Here is a 21,900-nt window from a genome sequence, read left to right as displayed (position 1 = left end):
CTGAGGTTTGGCCTCCAGATGCACGATCGGGCTGCAGGTTTAGAGCCGTGAGTCTAGGGTGACAGTGGGGAGGGCACTTGGTGGGGCACCCCGAGCGGAGGTGGGAGGGGGCTCCGTCACTGAGTTGTAGAGTCCATGAAATCCTTGTGCCGCTGGCAGACGCTACGTCACATCTTTTATCTCTGCTGGCTCTCCTGGGTTTCATCGTATTGCCTAACAGCCTTCCTTTGAAAAAAGTCAAGAATAGCCACAAGTTGGACTGTTTGAAAGAGGTTGACTTCTCTGTCTTCTCCCCAGCTGCTGGTCCGTGAGACAAAGAAGTATTCTTTGAAAGAAAATGAATAGGCCCCGGCTGCCGGGGCTTGTGAGATGGGAGATGGGTTGTGAAATGTAGAGTGCGTTTGTTTTATCAGGTGCTCCCCTGCCAGCAGGGTGATGTCAGTCTGTCGCCGTGGGCTGTGGTCAGACAAGAGGCGGATCCCATTGCTGGGCAGCTGGCTTGGGGGACTGAGCCGTGGTTTTACTTCTTTGGTTTAGGTTTAGAAACAATAAAAGGGGTGAGGAGGAGAGTAGAACATAAAATCTTGGACACAGCAGAGATTTAAATTGTGGCAGAAAACTCTCCGTTGGGCAAGGCATAGAGATTTTTGTGAAAAATCCTTAGAAGTTATAGCAGGAGACCCCTTAGTATAGCTGTCCCTTCCCCTTTCCCATAAACACAGACATTGTCATTTCAGCCTTGTGCTGTCTACCTCCATAAAACGACAATACATGCCCTTATTTTGATTAATTTCCCCCGAGTCATGCCCACCTCAAGTGCAGCCACAAATCCCTGTCTGGCCTTTGGCCCACAGAGCTGGTGGAGGCGTCGTGACGGGGGTTGAGCCGGGCTCTGACGCGGCCCCTGCTTTGTCCCGGGACCCGTCCGTCCCTCTGAAACCGGATCAGTTGTCTCCTCTCCGTGGTGAAGGTCTTAGTCTCCGCCGTTCAGCTCAGTAAAAGTCAAGTCTGCTCTCTGTGGACCACATTGCATTTATCTCAGGCTTCAGTTGACTAAGGACTTTCTCGTAGCATTGGAATAAGTAAATGAAGCTGGGACACTGGGGCTGAGAAGGGTGCTTGGTTTTTAACTAAATCTCCTTCAATTATGAGGGGAACTCTTAGTCAGGAGTTCTTAGTTGAACCAGCTTTTGCTCCCACCATGTCGAGGGTGTCCTGTAAAAGTTCACTATTTCTCTATCAACCACCTTTGGAAGATGTACCTTATGGAGAATGTAGATTTGAGAAGCAAAGGTAGGCCTTCAAGATGAGCTAATGGAACCACTGAATTTTACAAATGAAGAAATCAAGGCTGAAGAGACAGGTGCTGTTTTGAAGGCCCTCCAGTCAGGTTCTGTATTGGGTCCAGTCTAAGATGAACCACTGTGTCATGTCCGCCAAAGAAAAACAGTCCTATCAAAATATGCCACTTGATGGTAGACAAACTTCAGTTTTAGCTGTATTATAATGTAGGAAATAAGGAGTCTTAGAAGCTTTTAAATATGGCAAGAATGGGATTCTGAAACGAGGCTGCAGATTCCTGGGTCTCATCCCTCTGCCTTGGTCTCTCTTCTCCTACTCCATTTCTGACTTTGAAAGCAGGATTTTCCTTCTAATATTTCAGCAGAATCATTATATAGCACATCATAAAGCTAAGTGGTTTTCTTTTTCTCTCTTTTAAACTTTTTTAAATTGAAATTAATATATGCTGATTCTTGTGAAATCTTGGGCCCAGATCCTTGCTCATCTTCAAACTTGGGAGAAACATTTAAGGAATATTTTTGATCCATATACTAGAACAGCTACCATGACTAAAAACAGCAATTAAGTCAATTTTTTGTATCCATTAGGCATTGTTCTTCAGCATCACATACCTGGATAAGATTATCTTCTGTTTAAAAGGCCAAATACATTTTAAAAGTTGAGCTTCTTTAGTTATAATTGTAACTTAAAAAAAAAAAGTTAAATTGACAATTGTAGCTAAGCCAACTCGAGAAATGTAAAATACTGGGTTCCTCAGCTCAAACTCCCTCCTCTTGTTTGTTCTTGACAAAGAAAGATCATTTCTCCTTTTTCAATTACCAAACCATTGTGAGATTTAGAATACACATGAGCACAAAAGAAAGAAGTCTTTTATACACCAAGATAAGTTCCTTTTGGTGTGTATTTTTTTTCCTTCCCTGCTTGTGGTCAGGGTCTGTATAAGTTTCATCATTTGTTTTTCTGACAGCACTTTGCACAGCCTTTGGCATGTAATAGACACTCAAACACAATCTGATTAAAAGCTGAGCTGGAGCTTAATAGGACTCTGATGAATCCAAGTGCCTACATAACCTCAAGCACTTATGCTTTGATTTGTTTTAACTTGATAAATATTTAGAAAATTATCTGACTGACAGAGAGATATAGGTATAATAACAAAAGGTTTATTTTTATTTCAGGGAAAATTAATGGATGCTTGTTCTTATTTAACAGTTAATTGTGGAAAAACCTGAGAGAGAAAAGGATCTCGTAATACTGGGATCTTCTTTCATCTACTGATAAATACAGCTTTATTGAAATATAATTCACATTACCGTGCAATTCACCCATTTAAAGTATACAATTCAGTGGATTTTAGTGTATTCACAGAGCTATGCAACCTTCACCACAATAAATTTTAGAGCATTTTCTTATCACCCCCAAGAGAAACCCTGCCCCCAGTAGCAGCCATGTCTCACCCCTCACTTCTCCCAGCCCCCAGCAACCACTAATCTACTTTCTGTCTCTATGCATTTGCCTTTCCTGGACGTTCCATAAAATGGAACCCGATGGCATGTGGGCTTTTGTGTTGGCTTCTTTCACTCAGCATACTGTTTTCTAGGTCCATCCGTGTCGTAGCATGAACCAGTACTTCATTCCTTCTTGTAGCTGAATAACATTCCATCGTATGGATATACCACATTTTTTATATCTGCTCATTGTTGATGGATATTTGGGTTTGGGGCTATAATGAATAATGTTGCTATGAACATTCATGTATAAGTTTTATGTGAGTATATGTTTTCATTTCTTTTGGATATATACCTGGGAGAGTAGTTGCTGGGTCTGTGTTTAACCATTTGAGGAACTGCCCCAAGTGGTTTTCCCCAGCACCTGCACATTTCACATTTGCTCCAGGAAGACACAAGGGTTCTAATCTCTCCACACCCTCATCAACACTTGTCCTCTGTCTTTTCATCCTAGCCCTCCTAGTGGCTGCGAGGTGGTGTCTCATTGTGGTTCTGTTTTGTGTTTCCCTGACGTCTAGTGATGTTGAAGATCTTTCCTTGTGCTTCTTGGCCATTCTCTTCTTCGGAGCAAGTTCTTGTCAGATACTTTCCTATTTTTAAATCGGGTTATCTTTCTATTGTTGAGTTGTATGAGTTCTTTATATGAATATATCCTTAAATAGATCTTTAAAAATTCCTTATTCTACGTTATCTTTTATCTTTAACATACCTCAAAACTCTATAACCTGGGCACCCCTTGCCTCATTTACTCATTGTCAGTGTATACTAACCATCTGCTGCATGGAATATATTGTGCTCTGTGTTCTAAGGATAGAAAATGAATAAAATGTCCCTTACTTCAAGGGGCACAGAACAAAGTGGGAAGGGAAGGGCCATAGTGATACATTTCTGTGGGTATTCAGGAAAAGAGATGACTTTCAGATTGAGGAATCAAGGAAGGCAACCTGACGGAGGTGGCATTTTAAGTGGCCTTTGCAGGATGTGTAGGATTCAACACAAGAAGATTAGGGGAAGAACCTGAGTAAAGATATTTAGTTCTCTGTGGAATGGTGACTCGTCTAGTTTAACTTTTAGGGCTGAAATTTTCAGAGCTTAGAAAGAGGAATACTAGGAACACAGATCGGAAACATAGCTGGGACCAGATGTTGACTTTGAATGCTGAAGCAGTCTGGATAGTGTTTTATCAGTAACTGGCAAGCTCCTGGCTGTTTGGGTAAGGATGGGGTGATGTGCTCACAACGGAGCCTTGGAAGGCTGTGTCTACAGAAGGTGTAGGATGAATTGGGGGTGGGGTGATTGAAGGCAGCACTGCTGTGTTTCTGTCTTGGAAACTGACAGACACATGCATTGAAGACAAGAAGGAACTCCTGGGAAAATTATTTAATCTTGTGGTTTCCAAATTTATTTGACCATGGATTCACTTTTTTTTTTTTTTTTTTTACATATAAGATCTGAGGTACGTACTTTGGGTTTTGATGTCTTAGTTCAGTATTTCACAAGTAATAATTTCATAGTAAATGTTGGTTGGTTGGTTGGTTACTTAATTGATTACAGGATTGTGGACCATAGAATTGGGTCTGAAGGAATATGAGATATTAGCTAGTCCGTCCCCTGTTGGATAGAGGCCCGGAGGGGGGAAGTGCGTGCCCATATTTGCCTGTTTCTAAATAAAGGGAGGGTATCCCACAGGTGCCTTGACTCCCAGATCAAATATACTCCTCGGGCTTCTCTGTTGGCGCAGTGGATAAGAATCTGCCCTCCAGTGCAGGGGACACAGGTTCGAGCCCTGGTCCGGAAAGATCCCACATGCCGCAGAGCAAACTAAGCCTGTGAGCCACAACTACTGAGCCTGCGCTCTAGAGCCCGTGAGCCACAGCTACTGAAGCCCGCGCGCCTAGAGCCCGTGCTCCGCAGCAAGAGAAGCCACCGCAATGAGAAGCCCGCGCACCACAACAAAGAGTAGCCCCCGCTCGCCGCAACTAGAGAAAGCCCACGTACAGCAACAAAGACTCAATGCGGCCAAAAATAAATTAAAATAAATAATTTTTTAAAATGTACTCCTCAGTTTTACTAAAATAATTTTAACCTTGTTTTGCTACGTACACACTGACAACAGCAAATCCTGCTCTACGATACCCCATGTTGGGCCAGGGCCCTCTCCAGGGGGGCCCGGAGATGAATGAAGGCGTGTAACTGAGCAGACCTGCCTGCCCTTCTAACTGTGGCTCTTTTCCTTGTGCCCCTGGTTCCTTTGTGCTGAGCCATGTGTGGGGCTTGCACAGTGTTTAGGAGGAGGTGTTAGCCTGATAGGCAGAGGGCATGGTTCTTGCTACCGTTAACCTGTTCATGTGTGACCCTGAGTAGGTGACTCCATCTGTCACACCAGGGAATCCAGCACTCACGGCATGCATGTCCCCATCATCTCTAGAGGAGCCCCCCTTCCCCCCAGGGGAGGAGGACCACCTGTGGTTCCTTCGTGGGTCCTTTACCCGCCAGGTTACCAATCTCCAGTGTTTTCAAAGAATTCCTGTGGACTTTCTCTGCCAGACACCAGCAATTCAGTCTTAAGCAATGCCTCCATTTGATGAACTTAAATGCAAACAAGCCCAAGAACTTGTACGAGGATGGAAATTGGGGAGGGAAGCAGGAACGTTATCCTTATCCCAAGAGGTTTGCTCTTCACGTAACAGTGATTGCTTGTGTAATCAGTGACTCCTCCTTTTTTGGGGTGATTCGACTCCGTTGATGTGGTGGCGATTTTCCATGGCAACTGTCATTGCCACACATCTGGCATCCGATGAAATGGCTCCCAAAGCCCAGGGGTCCACACAGTTCCCCTCATCCCACTGATCCTGCCAAGGATGTGGAGGAACACTGGATGGGGGGTGCGCTGGCGCTGTGCCTCGTGGATGAGGCTTGATTTGCAGTTGTTGGGTTTCTCAGGGTATCACCAGGGCTCCTCCAGAAGTTAACCGGCTTACTGATGCTCTGTGGGGAAGGAGAGAATGAGAAGGAGGGGCAGATTTAGAAAGGATATTTTCTAATTTATTAAGGTACAAATATTAGCACTGCTGTTTGTTTGTTTGTTTAAACCAAAAATGACTTAATAGGAAGTAGAGGTCAACCAAAATCCTACTGAGTTTCTGAGTGTAGCAGGCCAGCCTAGGGCTTGCTTTTTAGATGTTTCATTTAAAATGGAAAGTTCCAGTTTGCTTTGGGGCCAGAATCCTTAAAAGAAATCCTGACTGGAGGTGTATTATGGGTGACTGTATATTTGCTAGTTTATACCTTGCTGACTAAATTGGCAAAATTTTTATTTTTCCTGGTAAACATTAAGAAGGCATTTTTCCCTCCTTTCCCTAACAAAATCGTATTTGTCGTAAGTGTGTGAAGCAAACTGCTGGTAAAACTGTCCACGCATTCTGTGACGATATGAAAATTAGTGGTGGCAAACAAAGATTTCCTTTCTTAGGTACCACAGGCCTCAGATGAAGTCGACTTTATCCTAATGTGACTCTCAGATTGTGACCAAGTGGAAACAAAATTGGTCAGGCCTTAGAGGCCAATATGGAAAGCACAACAAACAGGTTATTATTTGTGAAAATTTTAGGTACTCACCGCCCCCCCATGACTTAGAAAGCTTGATGTTTTTTTCTCTTAAAGTAACTATTACTCTTGCTTATAAATTTTAGAAAGTATATAACCATTCTTGTAATGAAAGGTTATGCTTATTTTAATTCATAACAAGGCACAAAGTTATCTCTTCGCACAAAGCCTTTCTAAAACGGGAATGAAAAACAGCAAGATGTCGAATCAGATCAAAATGTGAACTCTGATGTGTCTGACTTTGAAAATATTTTGAGAACAGCACATGTGCATTAAGCTGGTGACAAATTATCCACAGAAACTTAGTGCTGATAATAATCATATTTTTAACATGCCATTTTTAGTGTATCGTAAGAAAAAAATATGTATTTCCCATTAAACAATGTATTTTTGTTTGTTTTAACGTTGGGGGCAAACGTGAACTATTAACCCATAAATTTTCCTCATTCTTAAAAAAAGTAACATACCAAAGACATAATAAAAGTGTAACACGCAAGAAAAGTGAGTTAAGTGGTTTAATGAACCCACGGTTAGGTCATCATACTGTTACAGGTATGCAGTTGAATACCCACAAATCAAAAGACCTCTGTTGTTTTCGGTTAACTTTTGAGATGGTTTATGGTTGATACTCCCTCTGTCCCCAGTTACCTTATTGCAACTTTTTATTTTAAACTCTCCCCTAAAAAGTTATTGAAGAAATGGTAGGTATGTGACGTGATGGAGGTGTTAGCTCTGGTGGTAACGTTTTGCAATATATAAGTGTATCAAATCAACACGTTGTTCATCTTAAACTGACACAGTGATATATGTCAGTGATATCTCAATAACGCTGGGGGAGAAAAGAGCGACTGTGCTGGGAAACCATGTTTATGTAGAAGGGCTCACGCTTGGCAGCTGCCTGGGGCCCGGGCGCGTTTTGAGAATGGCAGCCCGTCCCGTTGCCAGAAACTTTCCCCCGGGAGTCGTTTTGCGAGGGGCCGGGGTGGGGGCGTGTCTCCTGCTTGGTGACACGTGTCTCTCTCTCTCTGCTCAGGTGAAGCTGCTCTCAGGGGGGAGCCCCGGCTGCAGACCCTGCCCGTGGCCTCGGCCCTCACTAGTCACCGCACGGGGCCCCCGCCCATCAGTCCCAGCAAGAGGAAGTTCACCGTGGAGCCCGGCGACGACGAGCTGGACTGTGAAAGTGACCATGCTTCCAAGATGAGTCGCATCTTCGCCCCCCACCTGTAAGTGCCCCCCCCCCTTGAAGCGGGTCCTGGGCCACGGTCCTCTTGCCAGTCTGTGCCGCTGACTCGGAAGGGGAGAGATGCCCGCTACTCCCCCGCTGGGAGCGGGCATTAAACCGGTGTTAATAACGCCAGGAGAGGTGACCTCTCATCTCCTTCCGACGCACGTGTGCGGCCGTTCGAGTGTGTTCCCCAGAGGAGCTACTTTTCCCCAGAGCGGCTTGGGGACGTTGTCTGGAAGCCTTGGCTTCTCTTGCCTGGTCACTGCCGGCTGCTTGCGCGGGGGACCGGTCCCCGCCGAGTGTCCTTAGGGGCCGGGGCAGTGGCCGAAGGGGCGAGCGCCGGGCCACCGCCGCGAAATGTTGGCTCAGGAGCCCCAGTTGTGCAGCCTGAGAGGTAGGTGTGCAGCCGCAGCTGTGTGTCCCACGGTGGGGAGGGTGCTTTTCGTGCTGGGGATGCGGGGCTGCTCCGCACGGCTGAGGGAGCCTCGTCCCGCGCACAGAGGAGCGGTGCCCGGGCGGCGGCCCTGCTCTTCCATCGCCGCCCGCGCCTGCGGCCTCTGCGCGAGTTGCTTCAGCTCCCTGCGCCTCAGTGTCCTCCCTTGTTGAGATGAAAGTTCCGTGACCCGATGCGGCATCACCACGTTTGTATTTGGAAACCGGCGCGCTGTACCTGGGCTCCCTCGTTGTGTTTCTCACACGCACGCCTCGCGGAGGGAGCGGATGCTTCTCCGGAGGTTTGGCGGACGCGGAGCCCCCCAGGCAGCCGCGCGGGGAGGCTGGCCTGGCGCTTGGGCGGCCGGTGGGTAGTCTGGGCTCTTGGCAGAGGGCGGAGGCCGCTCTGACGGCCGGAAGGAGCAGCGCTGTCTGTCAGGGTAAAAGGCCCTGCTCCTTTCTCCTCCCCACACGTGAGTTACTGTGTAGTGATTACTCAGGATGCTCGGCCATCCCCAGTTCTTCGAGGATGCTCCCGTTTCTGGCAGGAACGTGGAGCTCCTAGTCCAGGCTCCTCGCTGGAGGCGGGGACCTAGCACGGTTCGAGGGGGCCGGGCGCGCCAGCAGCCCTCGGCATTGCCGGCATTCCAGCGCGCTGGCCTGTGTGTGTAGTCATAAGACATACTGACAGCGGTATTTATCCATCCTCAGTAAATCACTGTAGTGTTAGTCAGAGGCTGAGCCTGCAGTCTGGAGCCCTGGAATTTGCTACGATCAGGAATCCAGCAGCAAGGCTCTGCAAAACAATGACCTCTCGCAAAGAGGGAGAGGCTCATAATTTAGATCCTGGGCGTCCAACTGTTTGGAGTTCATTCTTTTGTTACTAGGAATCTCTTCCTCTCTCCAAACCCAAATAAGAGACATTTGGTCCTTTTTTTTTTTTTTTTTTTTCTTTTCTCTCTCTCGCTCTTTTTTTTTTTTTTTTTTTTTTAATGAAGAAAGGGGGAGGTGGCTCTGAGATAAGTAGGTTTTGTGATCAAACATGCCTTAGTTTAAATCCCAATTCTGCCACTTAGCATCTTTGTGGCCTTGGACGATCACTTAATTTATCTGGGCCCGATATCCTTCTCTGTAAAATGGCAGCGCTGACAGTTCATGTGTAGAGCTGTTGTGAGCAGTAGAGTGGAAATACGCAAGGAGTCGGGCACCGTACAGTAGTCAGTTGATGACAGTTACTGCTTTTGTTATTAATGAGTCCATTGTTCAGATACCGGTAATGATAGGGAATAAGAGCACTGTTACAGTGAATGTAATGTTCCAAAGTCATAATGTCTGTGTTCGCATCCCAGCTTCCTTATCTTTCAATGGGAGTAATAGTGGTTCCTTCCTCAAAGGATGATGGTAAGTGCTTAGTGCAGTGCCCGGCAAATAATAAGCGGAGCTTTCGTCATTATTAGTATTATTAGAATGTCAAAGCATTTAGAGAATGATTTTGTAACTCCTTGGGTGGTTAACAAATGTGACCTCGATGCACAGCTCTGTGATGACACTGTAAATAATTTAAAGTGTAAGTAATAGAAATAGAACTGCAGAGTTCACGTGCAACTCACAGTGGAGGTCATCATGCACAGGTTTAGAAAAACAGAAACGGCAGCACCCCCTGGGCCAACTCCCTGGACTCAGAGAGGAAAGGTGGGCAGTGTCATTTGTTCGCCGCAGGTTGATTCCTCATCTCAGTAACGTTACTGATGTTTCCGCGTGTGTTTTCTAAGCGCTGAATGACCAGTTTCACAGGCAGGTTTAAAAGATGCTGCACCTCTTACTTCTTCATGGGTTAGGGTACTTAAGTGCATTGTTTGATTTGATGAAATGTTTCCTATTTGCACTATAGTGTGTCCCCTCCTTTTTATTTAAGATATCCAAGAAACTTTCTATACTAAATTACAGATACATATGAAGAGGGTCTCAGAGATGCATGCTTTGGCTGCATTTCACTATAACCATCATATTGAGATATTTTCCAGTAGAGAGATGGAGAGATTGAGCCAGGGTAGGAAGCTACAGAGTATGACTAACTTTCATTTGATTTGATTCGGGGAGGAGGGGGAGAGAGAAGAGGTTTGCCTAGTGATTTCTCCAGAACTTGGAAATTGAGGATTCCTGGGTCATTTGAACTCTTTATTTTCTTATTGAAAGGGTGACCCTGAGAAGTTTTTTTGTTTTGTTCCCTAAGTGTTAAGAACATGAATGTCTTATTTGGGAGTTGAAAAGTACTCTATCTGCCATAGAAATAAAGTAGATTAAGGTATGAGGCAAGGGGTAGAGTGGGATTCGTCTTGTGGAAATGTCAGTAAGTAATTTTTTCTACGACCTTGGTATTCAAGTGTGATCTGGTGAGGAAGAGCTCTCCCTTCCCCCTGTCTATCATCCATATGGACTCAGGGATTACTGTTTTATTTGGTTAGTTGAGCTGTCCCTGATGTGGCAGATAAGAGCCCCTTCAACTGACTCATGTGTCCTTCTTACATGCCTTCCCCCCCCACCCCTTTTTTGAACACTTTCTTATTGTCTGGCAGACCAGATGTTCATCTTGTAACTTACCTGCTTCAGCCATGGAATCGGCCATTTCTCCTGGGGACCCTAATTCCTTTCAGTGGGGAGTAGTATTTAGAAGCCAAGATCTGGGTGCTAAGTGTAACTGTGGTGTCATTGCCTCTAGACTTGAGTTGTCTAATACAGTAGACACAGTTGCATGTGGCAGATCACACTTAACATTAAATAAAGTTTAAAAAATCAGTTCCTCAGTTGCAGTAGCCACATTTTCAGCTCAGTAGCCACATGTGGCTAGTGGCTAGCACGTTGGACAGAACACACAGAACATTTCTACCATCACAGAAAGTTCTGTTGAACAGCATGGTTTCTAGACTCTGTGGAAAGAGCCAGGGAATCATGAGTTCATTTTAATACTCCAGTTGTAATCCAACCCCACGGAGTTCTTCCTCACCCTCCCCTATTCCATATTTGTATCTCTCTGATTCCAACAACTTCAACCCGTTTACTTAGTGTTCAGTCCCACAGTACACTTCAAAGAGTTTCAGAATTGCTATGCCTGTACCACTCTGAAAAACAAACCTGCTAAAAAGAGTTCAAGATTTGTTGGTGTTTTTTTTCCCCTGGTGCTGAGGGTATAATAGTAGCCTCTTTTGAAGTACCGGCTTCAAAAGTTACCTCCCCTCCCCACTTCAGTGTTGCGTTAATTACAATCTATAATTAATTTCTGTTGGCACTCAGTCGGAGATTTTTTCCCATCCTTGTTGATTTCATTTTTTGAATATGTAAACTATTAACATGCTTCTAAAAGTCAAGACTGTGTAATCATATTGCCGTGTAAGTAAGTGAAGTCATTATGCTGTACACCTTAAACTTACACAGTGCCATCTGTCAATTATTTCTTAATGAGACCGAAAGAAAAGAAAAAAGTCAAAACTGCATTTAAAAGTACTAGAGGAGTATCATTCCCTTCCCTGTCTCCTTCACTGCTCTTGTTCCCTACCCCTGAAGGCAATTACCCTTCTTGTGTGTCTTTCTGATAAAGTAAGCAGATACATGAATATTTTCTCATTCCTTTTCTTTCTTACACACAAGGTACCATACTTTGTATACTCACTTGAGCTCAGGTGTTTTCAGTCAACCATGTATTGTGGAAATCGCTTCATGCCAGTTTCTCATCCTTGTTTGCAACTGCGTAGTACTCCATTGCATGCATGTGTCATGGTGGGTTCAGCTAATCCCCTTTGTTTGGACATTTAGATAATATTTTATAATAGTAATGCTGCAGTGGATAATCTTGTGCATTTGTAATATCTTGTGTATTTGTAATACAATTTAAAACTCTTGAAGGCTAACAATTGATGCAGTATGACAACATGCTAAATTCATACTGCTTTTGAGACTACTTGGCTGGTAGAACCCGGTGAGAGTTCTGTGCTGAAGAGTACAGTCTACGGTGGCTTTCAGTTTTCACCTCTGTGTGTGAGTGATGGATTTGTAGCTGAAGTGTTCACTCAGTTACCTGTGCGAGGAAGGGAACGCATATTGAGTGCTTACTCTATACTGGCCCTATGCCAGACACTTTAGGTGTGTTATCTCATTTAACCCTTACAGTAAATGTGTCCCTTTAAGATGGGGTGTGTGTGTGTGTATTACAGAAGCAGAAATTGAGAGCATAACGTGTCCAAAGTGATGGAGCTGGATTAACCCTGCTGTGTGTGACACCGAAACCAATCATCACGTGATCATGTCACAGCTGTATCTCACCTGAGACAGGATGAGCTGCATCTTAAAGATGGACATCACATATTTAGGGTGACAATTGACCATTCTAGTGTCTGGCACATGGCAGGTGCTAAATAATTTCTGTGTTGAATTGAAAATTAGCCCCACTATCCAGAGAATGTGCTCTTCGAGCTCATTTCCCAGTTGGAAGCGGCATCCTCTTTTTGATCAGTGCTATATAAATGTGCAAAATAGCTGCCCCTGGCCTCAGAACAGGGCAAAACCCATAAGCTCACACTGAGATCAAAGCCACGGTCCCTGGCCTTGTGCTGTAACGGCTACGCTCGCCCCAGACGGCGTTAACAGTCCAAGCTGGAAGAGGCCCGGCCCGGCGAAAGAAAACACGACCCCTCTCGCTGGTGCTGCTCCTTTGAAATCCTTTCCTGGTGTGAAATATGTCCTCTGATGTTGTCTTTGCTTCTGTGGCCATGCCTTTGAAGTTTTTCTGATGGAGCCGATTCTGGTGTATCCTTGAGTATGTTCTCCAGGCTCGGGTCCTCTGTTCCCTTTGCTCCTCCCCTTTCTCTTCTTCCTTCTTCTTTCTCCTTTGCTTTCTTCTTCCCTTAACCTCCTATTCTTATTCTTTTTTTTTTTTTCTCCCTTGGTCTCAGTCACTTCCCTCGTGACCCCATAAGAGTGAACAGAAAAAGAGGGAAAAACAGACTCAAAACTAGTAATTCTTGCAGCTTGACAGAAGGTTGGAGGAAGCCTTTGAAATTACGTTCTGGGCGTGTAATAGAAACTCGGTTTAAAAAAAACCAAAACTGGGCTTCCCTGGTGGCGCAGTGGTTAAGAATCCACCTGCCGACACAGGGGACACAGGTTCAAGCCCTGGTCTGGGAAGATCCCACATGCCACGGAGCAACTAAGCCCGTGTGCCACAACTACTGAGCCTGCGCTCTAGAGCCCGCGAGCCACAACTACTGAGCCCACGTGCTGCAACTACTGAAGCCCGTGCACCTAGAGCCCATGCTCCACAACAAGAGAAGCCACTGCAACAAGAAGCCTGCGCACCGCAACGAAGAGTAGCCCCCGCTTGCCACAACCAGAGAAAGCCCATGCGCAGCAACAAAGACCCAACGCAGCCAAAATAAATAAATAAATAAATTTATTAAAAAAAAAAAAAAACCAAAACCTTATTGATTACTGACTAAAATGGACATTTTTTTCCCCCAGAGGGACTGATTGTGTAGATGGTACCTCAGGGGTTCAGGAGTATCTAGTTTGTAAGGTATATGCATAATTGTTGGCTGCATCATCATGCTCCGTTTGGTGATTCTCCATTTCCTGTATCTCTTTAGTACCTTTAGTAGGATGTGTATGAACATGCTTTATCAGGGGACTGTTAGTCCACAGACTTCATGAAAGTAGAGGAAGCAATTCCTCATTTCAATTTAAAACCAGACCCAGAGGGAATGTAAATTGGTGCAGCCACTATGGAAAACGGTATGGAGGTTCCTTAAAAAACTAAAGCTAGAGCTAGCATATGATGCAGCAATCCCACTCCTGGGCATATATCCAGAAAAGATGAAATCTCTAATTCGAAAAGACACATGCACCCCTATGTTCATAGCAGCACTATTTACAGTAACCAGGACATGGAAGCAACCTAAGTGTCCATCGACAGATGAATGGATAAAGAAGATGTGCTACATATATACCATTGAATATTACTCAGCCATAAAAAAGAATGAAATATTGCCATTGGCAGCAACATGGATGGACCTAGAGACTATCATACTAAGTGAAGTAAGTTGGACAGAGAAAGACAAATATTATATGATATCACTTACATGTGAAATCTAAAAATAATACAAATGAACTTATTTATAAAACAGAAACAGACTCACAGACATAGAAAACAAACTTATGGTTACCAAAGGGCAAAGGCGTGGGGAGAGGGATAAATTAGGAGTATGGGATTAACAGATACACAGTACTGTATACAAAATAGATAGACAACAAGGATTTACTGTATAGCCCAGGGAACTATATTCAATATCTTGTAATAACCTATAATGGAAAAGAATCTGAAAAAGATTATTTATATATGTGTGTGTTTATATATATAGTTTTATATATATATATATATATATATATAAAACTATATATATAAATAAAACCTAGTTGCCTTGTTGTACACCTGAAACTAACACAATATTGTAAATCAGCTATAGTTTAAATAAAAAAAAAAAACCCAACTAGACCCAGAGGAAATTGAAAAGTTGGGGTTATTTTAGTAACTTGACCTATCAGCAGCTGAGACTTTAAAAGGTAAACAGTAATGTGTTTTTATTAGGTAGACAGTAATACGTATTTATAGGCAGAGCATGTTATTGCTGTGTCCATGTCTACATAAGCCTTAGAGGGGGTCAGAATTTTCCTCACTGAGAATGGTGATAGATCAGGATTCCCAGCATCCAGAGAATCAAGAGAGCCTTTGTATCAGGGCTTATTCATGACCGTGACTGTCTGTTGAGCCTGATTGTGTACCAAGCACTGTGCTGAATGTTTCATGGGCGTGATCTCCTTGCGTCTCTCAACCCTGTGATGTGGATGCTATGATTATCCCTCTTTTGCAGGTGGTAAAACTGAGGCTCAGAGAGGTTTGTAACTTGCTCAAGGTCACAGAGCTAGCTAGTTGGTAACGGAGCCAGGAATCAAAACCCAGGCTGGCTGTTCCTGGAGCCAGCGCTGTTAGGAACCATGTTACATTGATATTGAAGAGCGCATGCATCCAGCTGCTGTGAATTGTTTGATACAGGAGCTTAACGCCTTGTGGTTTTGGATGATCTGCCGTGTGAGCATTCTCCACACAACGGAATGACGCTTTGGAGATGACGGGTGGAGAGTGGTCGTTGGAGCACGCGGTGATGGGATGCAGGGGCGTAAATGTGGAAGGGCTCTGAGAGCGCTAGGCAGCTCCATCTGCCCTGCACGGTGAGGCTTCCCTGCAGGGATGATGAGAGGAAGAGCAGCTGTTGAGCTTCCCCTGAAGAGGCTGAAAGGGCATCTCTGTGCAGGTGAGAGCCCCACGTGAACAGAGGAGGGTTGCCTTCATGCTCAGGAAAGTGCTTTTGAAATTGTGTTCTGGGGACTTCCCTGGTGGTCCAGTGGTAAAGAATCCGCCTTCCAATGCAGGGGACGCGGGTTCGATCCCTGGTCGGGGAATTAGGTTCCCACATGCCGTGGGGTGGCTAGGCTCGTGCGCCACAACTGTTGAGCTCGCGTGCCTCAGTGAGAGAGCCCGCGTGCCGCAACTACAGAGCCCACGCACCCTGGAGCCTGCGCGCCACAACTAGAGAGAGAAACAACCCGCACGCCACCACTAGAGAGAAGCCCGCGTGCCGCAACGAAAGATCCCGCATGCCTCAATGAAGATCCCGCGTGCTGCAACTAAGACCCAAGGCAGCCAAGGAAAAAAAAAAAAAAAAAAAGAAATTGTGTTCTGGTTTAAAATCTCTGACCCAATATTAAGTTAGTGGCACAGGCCAATAGTAACGTTAGTCTAAAGACACAGACTGGGGCATTTTAAAATTTGCTTTAAATATATGAAGACATTTCCACCCCCCCCCCTACAGATTTCATAAATCAAGGACTTTTGAAATAGAATCCCTCAGACTATGTGCTTTCTCTCTTTTTCTCCCACATCCTTTTTGGCATCGTCTGAACTTGGGAAGTTTTAGCCCCGAAATTCTCTTCTCTTCTGCGCTTTCACACACAATCGTGTAAGTCTTCCCACAAGCGTTCTGGGATTTAAGAGGATATTTTATAGCCTTAATTTTAGTTATCCTAAATAACTAACTCAGAAACTGAGATATTGTTAATTTTTTTTTTAAATCCCCCCAACGTACAGCAAGTATGTGTATTTATTTTGAAAAGCAAATGAGAAGGGAGCCTGGGTCTTTAATGAGCGCTTCTGTGGGGACGTAGAGTGTCAGAAGGGCTTCGTGTGAGGCTGACTTTGCCCTGCACTGGAGCTAGGGCTGCGGGTCAGCCCTAACGGGGGTGGAAATGAAGCTGGTTTTTACAGCCACTCCGTGTGACATTAAAGGTGCATCTGTGTGTTGCATGTGAGTGTTTTGCTAATGAAGTGTGGTACCTTTAAATAAAGGTCACGGGCCTGACCTCTGTTGTGTGGGTTTCTTGTTTGTCAGGCTAGAGGCATTTTCTCATTTTCACAGTTCAGCCGAAAACAAAGACCTCCTTATCCGAGCAGGGCGCTATGCTCTTAAGAGCTGACATCAGCCTTTTCCCAGCAGGCATCATTTCTGCCTTAAGAGTCTTTGCAGAGAGCTCGGAAGGCGGAGAACCGTCCTGCTACTGGCGTTGTTCTGGCCAAATGACACACGGGGTGAAGAAATGCCAAGCGTGCCAACAGTCAAGGCAGCAGAATAAAGGACCGTCATCGCGTGTCTGTTCTCATCTGCTCTGGGGACCTCTGGGCTCTTCCGTATCACAGAGCTTATAGAAGTGGGACGAGAACCTTGAAAAAGGGGGACTTCTTTACTAGAGAGGCATTAAAGAACCTTTGGGATCCATCAGAGAACTTTCATTAGCATGTGTAAAGACACTTTTTAAGAGGACACACTAAGATGGAAAAAAAGAAAAAGAGTGTTTTTAGGTTGATGGATTAAGTCAAAGGCGTTTGTTCAGAAGTTGAGGAAACAACACAACATAGGGTTTGGCCGGTTCCCCCTCCTGCCCTGATTCTCCAGGCGCCTCAGCCCTTTTTAGAGCGCTGTCTCCATGAAGGTGCATCTGTGCCGGGGACACAAACAGCAGCTATATTTACACACAGAGGATCAGTCTTGTTGCTTTGTGGCCACACAGACCTCATCTTGTTGCAGCATGGAGCCGGCCTGTTCTGAGAGCATATCAAGTGCTGTCACTTTAGTAGATCCGACTGAGGACCAGAAGGAGGACTGCTCAGAAGTGTGCTTCGTGTGAGTGTCAGTGGTTCTTTGATTTTCCTCTCGGGTCTTGCTTGTAAACCCACCGTCTCCTGTGCTACCAGCGGCTGGCACACGGTGAGGTGGCGTCCAAGTCCCCGCGTGCTGTGTTTGGTGTAATTTTTGTTTCATGACTGCCAGTGCTTTGGTCCCTTATCTTCTTTGCTAAATCTTTGGGTATACACACACACACACACACACACACACACACACACACACGCACGCACACACAACGCACGCACACGCACACACACACACACACACACACGCACTCATACAGCACACATTCTCTCTCCCTCTCTCCCTCTCTCTCCCTCCGTCTCTCTCTCTCTCTCTCTCTCTCTCTCGAAATTTCTCCACAGATTGTCTCCAAAGCATAATTAAAGAGCTCAGTGTTGCAGTAAGGGTTTGGGTCTGGCAGGAGCTAGAAACCTTGGCAAACAAGGGATCTGGATTCTGGATCCGAGCCTCCATGGCCCCAGCAGAGGCCCCGTGCACCGCAGACGAGAGGGGGATGGATTTCGCTACCGTGCTCTCCTCTGATTTCTCTGCCTCCTGCCTTGCTTTCCTTGAAGAGACCTAAGAATACAACTAACAGATCCACAGAGAAACCGGATCAGGGTCAAGTGGAAGCAACAAACCAACTCCTAGTTGGTCAGGTCGCTTTAGAAGCACGTCTGAGGCTGAACCCTCTTTGCTCCCCCAAACCTGTCCCTGTCGTTGAACCCGTCGAGGGAGGGTCGTGGGCTTTTCTCACTCATCGGAAGCCATTTCCTTGTGACCACCAAGGTGACCCCTCAGGGATGCAGGGCACTGCTGCCCGTCGAGTGCCTTCAGGGCCCTCTTACCTCAAGATGCTCGAAGGACAGAGAGTGTTCCCCGGCCAGAGTTTGGGAAGCACCCAACCCGATCTCCTGAGTCTGCCTGTGTGGTTGGCGCCAGTCAGGCTCTGAGAGTCTGAGGTACAGAGACGTGGTTTAGCCCAGGGTTTCTCAAATGTAACTCGCCAGGGGATCCTCGGTTCCTTTCTCACGAGCCCTGTTAGCAGTATTCCGGGGTCATACTTGCCTAACAAAATGAGCGTTTTATTTGGTTTCAAAATTCTATTATGAATGTGCAGACTCCCAAGGCTCTGGTGCCGTACAGCGTAGGTATGTGATGGCAGGATTGTGTGATCCCTTGATTTGGGGCTGTAGGGTGCCAGCTTTCATGCTCAGGGCTTTCAGCGAAGTTCAGTGAGGCCAGAGAGGTTGAGGAAGCCCGGGGCCCCATTCTCCCTTGACCGTGTGCCCCTCACCTTCCTTCCTTACCCACCTCCTTCCCTCCGAGCTGTTTCTAGGGAGTGGATTGTCTCCACTTCCGTATCCATTCCTCAGTCCAGTGCCGTGATCCGGACCCTCAGCGTTAATGAAACTTCTCTCCCTCCCTCACTGGTGCCCTGCCGATCGCCAGATGCAGGGGGAACCTGATCCAGGTTTATCTTATTTGACTTCCTGTTCCATGGAAGCCTCTTCTCCCTTGGTTTCCTTGGCCCCTTTCTTGCTTTCATTGGTTCCCCTCCTAGTTCTCTGGCTCCTCCATTCAGGATCTCTCAAAGGCTCATCATTAATCCATCCTCCAGGGCTCCGTCCTTCTCACTGCACAGACCCTGGAAAGAAGTCACACGCCAGCTCATGGCTTGAATTACCACTAGAGGTGAAGGGTTCCTAGATCTTTATGTCTGGCTGAGGCCAAACCTCCACACCCACAGAGCCATCTGCCTTCCGGATAGTGTATGTGCCCCTCAGGCTCAGAGCTGCTCCACCAGACGTGACTTTGTAGGCTCTTTCTCCTCCAGCGCTTGCCCAGGTCTGTCCCCCATCTTCATGGCAGGGCAGCCGTCCATCTTTCCACTTGCCCTGAAGTCACCTCTCTCTTCTTCGATCTGGTCTCCCATGTGTACTCTATCTCTGCCCCTTGTTAAATCAGTCTGCTGAATCTTTTCCACGAATCTCCTGGCCTCGGCCATGGCTTAGACCCCCATTCCCATGGCAGTGCCCTCCCTACTGGTCTTGGCACTTTAGTGCAGAAGAAGGTTTCTGAAGTCTTCCTCTCTGCTTGGAATTCTCCCACGGCTCCCAGTCAGCTCCAGGGAACGCTGAGCAGACCCCCGCCTGCAGGAGTTCTGCGCTGCCTGCTGAGGTGCCGCCACTGCTGTTCTTCCTCACTTTTCTTGCCTCCTTCTCTTGGCAAAGGGCGGTTCCTTCTGCTTCAAGGCGAACGGTTCTATGCATAGAATGATCACACTTTGCTGTCCCTTATCGTGTCTGTCCCACCGGGGCACCCAGCACAGTGCCCTATGCCTTCTAGGTGCCAAGTAAATGTTTCCATGAAAAATGTGCCACTCTGAGGGCACTGTCAATGCCCTTCCCTTTGGAAAGGATGGTAAGAATTGCTTTCTTTTTTTAAAAAAAAATTTTATTTATTTATTTATGGCTGTGACGGGGCTTAGTTGCCCCATGGCATGTGGGATCTTAGTTCCCCGACCAGGGATCGAACCCGCGTCTCCTGCATTTGAAGGCGGACTCCTAACCACTGGACCACCAGGGAAATCCCAAGAATTGCTTTCAAATATGCAATAAGCCCTGAGTGGCACCACTTCCTGTACGTCTGTTTTTTCTGTGTAGGCCTGATGTTTCATTCAGGGAACCCCTGGAACAGAGAATCGCACCGCCACCACTTGTCCTGCCTTCCTCCCCGGACCCCTGTTCCCCCCAAACAGAAACATGCAAATCCCTAGTCCCTGGGCACGTGCACGCTTAATAATCTGAATCACTGGCTCTGCCTGAGATGCTGGCTTTGGGTCAAATGCTCTTATCCCAGTGCTGACCCTGAGTAATAAGCCTTCAGAGTTTACTGTATGAATGAATTTTCCCCCGCTCCCCCCTCTGTTTATATTTCTTCCTGTGCGTCTTGCTCTGATCCCAGTGTGAGCATCAGGTAAGGTGTATAGAAATGAGAAATCCAGTTCAGGTGGGTGCACCTCGCAGGTCAGAGGGATGGCCAAACACTTGTGGGTGTAAAGAATAGTTCTGTCCATGCTAGAAAAGCCAGCAGATCTCTGCTCGGGTGTTTATTACTTCTGGAGTTTTTCAAATCTACCTAAAAAGTTCTCAAAGCCAAAGCGTTTTCCAGCCATCTCATAATAGAGCCGTGGTGTGTATTTTATTTGTGTGCGACCACTTTGGGTGCTAGCTCTAGGGCAAGTTATGTCAAGTGACCGCAGTGCAGAGGCCCCGTGTTCTAACCGTGTAACACGGGTACATGGTGCTGATGCCCTGTGGCTCTGTGATCGGCATGTATTTCTTGAGAGCCTCCGTGGAGGGCACGGCAACGTTCGCTGATGGGCAATGGCTCTGGCTCATTTTTGACAGTAAGATAAAATCCAGGTTATGTAGGGTGACCTTCAGGCACTTTGGTGACCTGTCCTAAACTCCCTTTCCCAGAATTATTCTCAGTAGATGGCCCTCTTGGACTATCAATTGTCAGAAGCCTCCTTTACCATGATTATGTTAAAAAGAAGTTATCTGAATCCCCGCCATTATACGCCTTTGAGCAACCTCCACATGGTGTGAGAAGCGATTCTCCCCCAACTCACGGTGGGCAGTCTGGGTTGTTCACCTGCTTTGGAACTTCCATTCTGAGGCTAATATTTGAAACCAGCATTTTCACTGCCCGGGGCATCTTAATGTGTGCCATGTGGCCCTCGCCATGTCCCAGGTTCCTCTTCACACCCCCTGTGTCAGGGTTCCCAGCCTCCCTGGTTGCCTGTACTTTAAATCTTTCTAAACGTGCCACCAAATTTGGTGAGCGTCTGACCTGCCATCCTCCCCAACATTTCATTTTGGAAAAAGTTCAGATCTACAGAAACATTAAACAACTGGTACCATGAGCACCCACATATCATTCACTAGCTTCACTAGTTGTGAATATTCTGCCACATTTGCTTTCTCTTTTGTACGTGTCGTAGACAGTGGTGCGATCTAACGTAGTACATGTGTTCACATTCGAGAATGCCCTCTATGGATGTTTTCCTTCACATTCAGGGTGCAGTTGGGCACCACACGTTGCATTTTGTTGTTGTGCCTCCCAGTGATCTTTGATCTAGGAGAGCTTTCCCCATGCTGCGGGGTGGATGGTGGTGGCGTTGGGGGACGAGGGAGGTGGGGTCCCAGGCAGGGGCGGCCCTGATGTCACTCCTTGGGAAAGTCGCCCTTTGGAACCAGCCAGACCGACAGCAGGGGCCTCTCTGTCCACACTGGGAGGGATGACGTTGTACGTGATAAATAAAGCACGTATTCAGGATGTGCGTGTGGTTGTTACGTGGGGGCAAGGGTGAGTTCAGAAATGGACAAGGCAGAGGAAGAGAAGTCAAGTTGAAGGAGGAGACGAAGCGACTGGAACAGGATGTGGCTGAGCTGTAAGGAACAGATGTAAATGTCCCTGCCTGCTCCGAGATAACTCAGCAGCTTTTCATATATTTTTATCGCTGCCCCAAAGG

The 21,900-nt window shown here is 46.3% G+C and overlaps 1 protein-coding gene across 3 annotated transcripts in view; it reads left to right on the top strand.

Annotated features, from left to right (window-relative positions):
- The window catches only part of VGLL4 (vestigial like family member 4), a 155,078-nt gene that overhangs the window by 108,701 nt on the left and 24,477 nt on the right, over nt 1-21,900 (top strand). For all 3 annotated transcript variants that reach the window (XM_036867777.1, XM_036867776.1, XM_036867775.1), the window contains one exon: nt 7,450-7,639. In XM_036867777.1, the coding sequence (XP_036723672.1) occupies nt 7,450-7,639 (190 nt within the window). The remainder of the gene's footprint in view (nt 1-7,449; nt 7,640-21,900) is intronic.

This window comes from Balaenoptera musculus, chromosome 11, assembly GCF_009873245.2.
Source record: "Balaenoptera musculus isolate JJ_BM4_2016_0621 chromosome 11, mBalMus1.pri.v3, whole genome shotgun sequence".
NCBI lineage: Eukaryota > Metazoa > Chordata > Mammalia > Artiodactyla > Balaenopteridae > Balaenoptera > Balaenoptera musculus.
The sequence above is the reverse complement of the archived record's forward strand: the minus strand, read 5'-3'. Positions and strand labels throughout refer to the sequence as shown.